This window comes from Oncorhynchus kisutch, linkage group LG23, assembly GCF_002021735.2.
Source record: "Oncorhynchus kisutch isolate 150728-3 linkage group LG23, Okis_V2, whole genome shotgun sequence".
NCBI classification, from domain to species: Eukaryota; Metazoa; Chordata; class Actinopteri; order Salmoniformes; family Salmonidae; genus Oncorhynchus; species Oncorhynchus kisutch.
In genome coordinates, this window is record NC_034196.2 from 29,053,255 (window position 1) to 29,060,754 (window position 7,500).

Here is a 7,500-nt window from a genome sequence, read left to right on the forward strand (position 1 = left end):
CCTCCTGCCTATTGGCTACTTAGCTTATTAAAGCCTCTCTCAAATTACCTGACTTGCTTTTCAAAGATAGAAATGCAGGAAGCCATCACTTCCTCATTGCTGACTAGAAAATGATTTATACCTGTGCTAATAACTCATTAACTAGCAAAGGATATGAGCAAATGTACAAATGTGGACACGTTGTTACATGTACCTCTCGCTTTGATCTCAAAATAAGGCCATCTACTCACGGCCCCTCATGCTGTAAAAACAGTCCAGTTCAAAGTGAATGGCACAGATCCATATATGGCAACGGTCTATTTGCACAGAGGCCTAGTGCAGCTCTGATTGGTTATGGCGCACAGGTCTGTGTAGATTAGAGTAAAGTTCTGGGTCGTGCCTGTCAATGCAATAGAATCCCACTCTGATGCGTTCTGCCTACAACAAAATCTCTTTAATAGTTAGTTTTGTATACTATGTCATAGTTAGTTTTGTTTCGGTATACTGCATTGAACGTGGCTAATATTGCGTTGATTCGATCACAATTCCCACTGTAAAGGGAAACGTTAATAGTGTTAACTAACGGGGAAAACTCTAGAAAGTTAAGTGAAGTGTAATCTCGTGCTTCTCTGTGCAGGCTGATATTTCTGCTGTGCTGCAGTCCCAGGGGAGCTGCACACCCACGCAGCAGCTTAGAGGGAACATTTCTTGTGAGTCTGAAAATCGATACTGGAGGTGAAGGAATTTGCATTTGTAAACATCAATTTGATGTTCAAATACATTATTTTCAAATACAGATGTTAATTGCAAAGAGGTCATTTACACATTATATTTTTGGTTTCAGATGCCACAATTCAACAATGGTCCCAGTTATTTTAGCAAATTATTATTTTGGATATAGAAAGCTCTTTTAGTTGTCAGACATGAGTCATTCATTCAAACTTTTCAAAGTATACCACAGCATGCTATTGTGATTTAGTGCTGAATTTGTAGTTTTATGCATTGCATTGTAGCTACAGTATCTAAGTTAAGAAGAAAAGTTTTCCATTCATTAAAATACATGGCAACATATAATTATTAAATATATTTTGGAATATATTTTACTAGCTACCACAACATGCTGTCAAAGTATATTTCCACAACATATATTTAAATATAAACATATATGAAAACTGACAATTTTGTAATATGTCCATATATCTTTGTACAAAATATACGTAAATAAAGTATTCACCCCCTTGGCATTTTTCCTATGTCATTGCCTTACAACCTGGAATTAAAATAGATTTTTTGGGGCGTTGTATCATTTGATTTACACAAGATGCTTACCACTTTGAAGATGGAAAATATTTTGTTTGTGAAACAAACAAGAAACAAGCCACCTTCTGCAGCAATTACAGCTGCAAGTCTCTTGGGATATGTCTCTATAAGCTTGGAACATCTAGCCACTGGGATTTTTGCCCATTCTTCAAGGCAAAACTGCTCCAGCTCCAGCTCCTTCAAGTTGGATTCGTTCCTGCTGGTGTACAGCAATCTTTAAGTCATACCACAGATTCTCAATTAGATTGAGGTCTGGGCTTTGACTAGGCCATTCCAAGTCATTTAAATGTTTCCACTTAAACCACTCAAGTGTTGCTTTAGCAGTATGCTTTGGGTCATTGTCCTGCTGGAAGGTGAACCTCCATCCCAGTCTCAAATCTCTGGAAGACTGAAACAGGTTTCCCTCAGTAATTTCCCTGTATTTAGTGCCATCCATCATTCCTTCAATTCTGACCAGTTTCCCAGTACCTGTCAATGAAAAACATCCCCACAGCATGATGCTCCCACCACCATGCTTCACTGTGGGGATGGTATTCTCAGGGTGATGAGAGGTGTTGGGTATGCGCCAGACATATCATTTTCCTTGATGGCCAAAAAGCTTCATTTTTGGCTCATCTGACCAGAGTACCTTCTTCCATATGTTTGGGGAGTCTCCCACATGCCTTTTGGCAAACACCAAATGTGTTTGCTTATTTTTTTCTTTAAAGCAATTTTTCTGGCCACTCTTCCGTAAAGCCCAGCTCTGTGGAGTGTACAGCTTAAAGTGGTCCAATGGACAGATACTCCAATCTCCGCTGTGGAGCTTTGCATCTCCTTCAGGGTTATCTTGGTCTCTTTGTTGCCTCTCTGATTAGTGCCTTCCTTGCCTGGTCCATGAGTTTTGGTGGGCGGCCCTCTCTTGGCAGGTTTGTTGTGGTGCCATATTCTTTCCATTTTTTAATAATGGATTTAATGGTGCTCCGCGGGATGTTAAAAGTTTCAGATATTTTTTTATAACCTAACCCTGATCTGTACTTGTCCACAGCTTTGTCCCTGACCTGTTTGGAGAGCTCCTTGGTCTTTATGGTGCCGCTTGCTAGGAGGTTCCCCTTGCTTAGGTGTGTTGCAGACACTGGGGCCTTTCAGAACAGGTGTATATGTACTGAGAGCATGTGACGGATCATGTGACACTTAGATTGCACACAGGGGGGCTTAATTTAATCAATTATGCAACTTCTGAAGGTAATTGGTTGCACCAGATCTTATTTAGGGGCTTCATAGCAAAGGGTGAATACATATGCACGCACCACTTTTTCATTTTTCACTTCACCAATTTTGACTATTTTATGTATGTTTATTACATGAAATCCAAATAAAAATCAGTTTAAATTGCAGGTTGTAATGCAACAAAATAGGAAAAACATATGTACACGTATATGTATATGTTAAAATATATATATATATAATTTTTCTGTATGGAGTCGTATAGTATTCTACAGTATACTACAAAATTATATAGTAAGCACTGCATGATCAAGGGATACTACAGTGTGTAGCATAGTATTCTACAGTATACTACACAGTTCTATAGTAAGTACTACATGAAGGATACTACAGTGGGAAGTATAGTATTCTACATTATACTACAGTTTACAACAGAATACAATAGAATTCTAAACTGTAGTATTTTTATATGTGGGATACTAGACATCTCCAACCCATCTTTGTGGTTAAATATAGCTTTAGCTATTGTGTGAATGTGTGTCTTTGTGTGGCCGATTAGACCTAATGATCATTACCCCCAAAGCTGATTATTGATGTAGGGACAAAATTAAGTTGCAGGGAAAGAACAGGAAAACACCTTGGTTAGGACACACACACACAAATGAATCCTTTTCACCCTACAATCCCCAAATTGACACACTGTGTACTGGGAGCTCTTGAAAGTACTGTGTGACCAAAGCTTGCACGCAATCACACACAGCAATCCAACATACTGTATCTCTACTGGTTTATGAGGTTAGATATGTCAATTAAAACACCTATCTCTATGAGGATCATATATAAGAAAAAGGGTGAAAGAGTATTCATTTATATGTATACGTGAGTGTTAATGGATCCGTGCGTTGAGTGTGTGTGTGTCTATGTGTCTGTGCTCTTGAGTGTGTGTGTGTGTGTGTGTGTGTGTGTGTGTGTGTGTGTGTGTGTGTGTGTGTGTGTGTGTGTGTGTGTGTGTGTGTGTGTGTGTGTGTGTGTGTGTGTGTGTGTGTGTGTGTGTGTGTGCGTGCGTGTGCGTGCGTGTACACTCACGCAGGCGGGCAAGGCTGCCTGACTTGGCACGTAGGTCTTCTGTAGAACGATGGAGGCCAGAGGCTGAACTAGGACTACGACTGAAGTTAGTACGGCTGGCACTATGAACAGACTGGGGACTACGGCCTAGAGCGAGAGAGACGGAGTAAGGAAGGAGCGAGGGAGGGAGAGAGAGAGAGAAGGAGAGATAGGAGAGAGAAAGAAAAGAGAAAGGGATGGAGTGAACAAGAGAGATGGTGAAGGTGTTTGTTAAAAGAGGAGAGAAATGATTATTGTTTCAATAAAATCAGCATGATAGAGATGAAATCAACAAGATCACTCAACACATACACACACACATGCACGCAGACCTACAGATGCACACACACACTCACTGGCGGGGCAATTGTTTGATTTGCCCATGTCGGCTAGTGAGCGATGCATGGGTTTCTTATGCTGGTGGCGATGTTTCCGTAGCAACACGAAGCTGACCTTCTCCCTCAGCTCTGGACCAATGAGACCATCAGCTATCTGGCGATCCACAATGTCATCTGGGGTCAGGGGTGAGAGTTCAAAGGTCAAACATAGAGAAACAGAGTGCGATATAGAACAGACAGGTTGCAGGTGTAACTGGTCACAGGGAGATCAGTGGTCTCAATCCCAGATCAACCCCTTACCCCCTATCCACTTCAGAGGAGGCTGGTGGGAGTGGCTATAGGAGGATGTGCTCATTGTAATGGATATAATAGAATCAATGGAACAGTATCGAACACATCAAACATATGGACCCACATGTCTGACTCCGTTCCATTAATTCCATTCCAGACATTACAATAAGCCCTATAGCTCCTCCCACCAAACGCCTCTGATCCACATCCACCTGGCCTATCAGAGGGCAAGATGGAGCTTTACTATATTGCTTACACCTATCAAATTTTCTCGGATCTCCACAGGTGCACAGGAACTATGGGTTGATTTTAGAAGGGAACATAGCCTGGGTCACACTAACCTGAACTAGCAGGTGTAAAATAAGTGCCTGAAACTGAATCCCCTACATACTGGTCTTGACAATGAGAAGAAAAACTGTTGGGGGAGGTTCTCTTCTCCACTGTTCAACCAATCCAGTCAATTTGGAGGAGGATGGAGTGTTATCTTGTTAACGTCCAAAAGTGGAAGTCTCGTCACAGGTTCTCTTTCCATTTCCCCTGAAAACCGGAACATCAGGTTGTTGGGGACATGGCAGAGGGTCACACAAACACACACTCACCCACTATCTCTGGCAGTGAGTATCCCTCCAGATCCAGCAGTACACTGCCAGTCTGTATACAGGTCCTCAACTCAAACAGACTGTGGAGGGTCAAGGTGGACACATGGGGCTTACTCCACCTCTCTCCTCCCTCCTCCACCTTCTCCTCAAACTTCACCCACCTAGAGAGAAGGAGCGAGAGGAAGAGAGACAGAGAGATAGAGAGCAACACACACACGGAAAAGAGAGTAAGGCAGAGAGAGCAGACGAAATACTGTCTGCTGGCCTCAAATATGACAATTTCCTGTTTCTTCAAAAGCCAGAGGGTGTCGTTTTTGTTTCACCGCATGTGCATTATTGAATGTTTGACATATTGATTGATTGGTCAGCTGGTTTATTGCCTCCCAGCCTGTGACCTTGAGGGATGCTGGGATTGACCTCTAACCCCAGAGTCATAGAGGGGAGTCAGATGTAGCCGATTGTAGGGCTCTGCTGCTAACACTCTTCTAATGAAACTATCTACAGGTCCCCTACTAACACCTCCCCCAAATCCCACCCAAAGCCCCCCAACAATCCCAAACTAATGAGGGTAAACACTCCAGGGTGGAAACACACAAGGGTTGAAGTGTGTGTTTGTGTGTACCTAGCAGACTCTTTCCACTCCATATCGTCTCCATCGTGTTGCAGTGTGTCCATCTCTGTGAACAGAGTGGGCGTCGGCAAGTCATCATCTTCACCCAGGATGTAACGCAGCCTCTCCGCCGCCGGGGACACTGGGAAATGGAGTTCAAACACAAGAGAATAACTATCAAACCAAAGAAATAGAATTAGAAAATATACTGTATCTACTCTATGTATCGAACACTTTTACCTACAGTGTGTGTGAGTTCTTTATAGGATATTCTACTTTGATGTACGGGGGACAGACAGTTGCTGCAGCTTTGGATTGTCATGACAGTGTGTACTAAACCATTTACTCAGACAAATCAGACATTTTATAGAATATGTGTTTGGAACTCTTTGTAAAATGTATAGCCTGCAACTGTAACTGAATAGAACTGGAAAACTGTAGTGTTCCCAAGATTGTCTCAGAATTTCCTGTCGGTGGAACAAAGCCCATTAACATGCTCCTAGCCCAAGGCTCTGATAACTGCCACCACACCACTCGTCTGCATGGGTGTGTGTGCTGTATGTGTGTCTGCGTGTGTCGCTCCTCTCCTGATGGTCCTAGCGTACTTTGATCCTGTGTGAGTTCCCTTCCACCCCTAACCCAAAACAACACCACTAATCTCTAACACTCTTACCCCTGTCAGTCACAGAGTCCCAGTGAAAGCTAGTAAATAAATACCCCCCATGCACCCTCCTGATCCATCTAATCCCCACTCACTCCTCACCCCCTTTATACAGTCAATGAATAACCTCCCCCCTTTCTGGCCCCCCACCCGGTCCATACATTGATTCCCTGAAATGCCAAATGACATGTGACTGATACATAGCACAAACATCTGCATACATACTATACACACTTCACACAATATACTCTGTAAATTAGTGTGGTGTGCTGGTGTGTTTGCATGGTATTTCACTTTCAGAACCCATATCTGTGCTACGGTTTGAGGATAAGAAGTGTGTGTGTGTGAATGTGTGAAGTGTGTGTGTACATGTGTGTTTGTGTGTGTGTGTTGTTCTGCTCCTTGGCAGCAGTGGTTTTTAATCCTCGTGGTCTGAGGTACAGGAGCTCACAGACAGACAGGAGGGAGGGAAGGGTTGGTTTGTAATGTATGCAATGTTCCTGATGCAAGCCAGAAAGATAAGTCACGAGCTTGATGACTTTCATCACTTTGGTTCCGGATTGAACAAAACCCACACAAAAACAATGCAAGTATTTGATATTATTCTGTTATTCTCTTTGTCACCTACAGTATGAAACTATTGGTATTGAGTTGCTAAGATAAGCATCACAGTGCCTAAGAGCGCTGCCCAAGAGTCAGTGCATGTTAACAGCACATGGACAGACCCTGTCTCTAAGAGGGTTTCCTGAGGACAGACAGCCCTGTCTCTTAGAGGTTACTGAAGACAGACAGACAAATAGATCCTGTCTTTAAGAGGTTACCGAGGACAGACAGACCCTGTCAGGATCTATTTGTCTGTCTGTCTGTCTGTCCTCAATAACATCTTAGAGACAGGGTCTGTCTGTCTGTCCTCAGTAACTGAGGACAGAGACCCTATTTCTAAGAGGTGATTTTTTTATAACAAATGCAATCTAATAGTTCACAGAGGGAGATTGAGAGAAGAGAAGCAGTGAATCAGACAAAGAAGCAGAGTAATTCAGAGAAAGAAGCAGAGTGAATCAGAGAAAGAAGCAGAGTGAATCAGAGAAAGAATCAGTTTGAATCATAGAAAGAAGTGGAGTGAATCAGAGAAAGAATCAGTTTGAATCATAGAAAGAAGCAGAGTGAATCAGAGAAAGAATCAGTTTGAATCATAGAAAGAAGCAGAGTGAATCAGACAAAGAAGCAGAGTGAATCAGAGAAAGAGGCAGAGTGAATCAGACAAAGAAGCAGAGTGAATAAGAGAAAGAAGCAGAGTGAATCAGAGAAAGAGGCAGAGTGAATCAGACAAAGCAGCAGAGTGAATAAGAGAAAGAAGCAGAGTGAATCAGACAAAGAAGCAGAGTGAATCAGACA

General features: G+C 42.5%; 1 protein-coding gene across 2 annotated transcripts in view; it reads right to left on the reverse strand.

The window, feature by feature from the left end:
* The window catches only part of slc4a5b (solute carrier family 4 member 5b), a 46,503-nt gene that overhangs the window by 32,191 nt on the left and 6,812 nt on the right, over nucleotides 1-7,500 (reverse strand). For both annotated transcript variants that reach the window (XM_031802977.1, XM_031802978.1), the window contains exons 4-7: nucleotides 5,457-5,586; nucleotides 4,835-4,995; nucleotides 3,963-4,118; nucleotides 3,589-3,714 (exon numbers count right to left, since the gene is read on the reverse strand). In XM_031802977.1, the coding sequence (XP_031658837.1) occupies nucleotides 3,589-3,714; nucleotides 3,963-4,118; nucleotides 4,835-4,995; nucleotides 5,457-5,586 (573 nt within the window). The remainder of the gene's footprint in view (nucleotides 1-3,588; nucleotides 3,715-3,962; nucleotides 4,119-4,834; nucleotides 4,996-5,456; nucleotides 5,587-7,500) is intronic.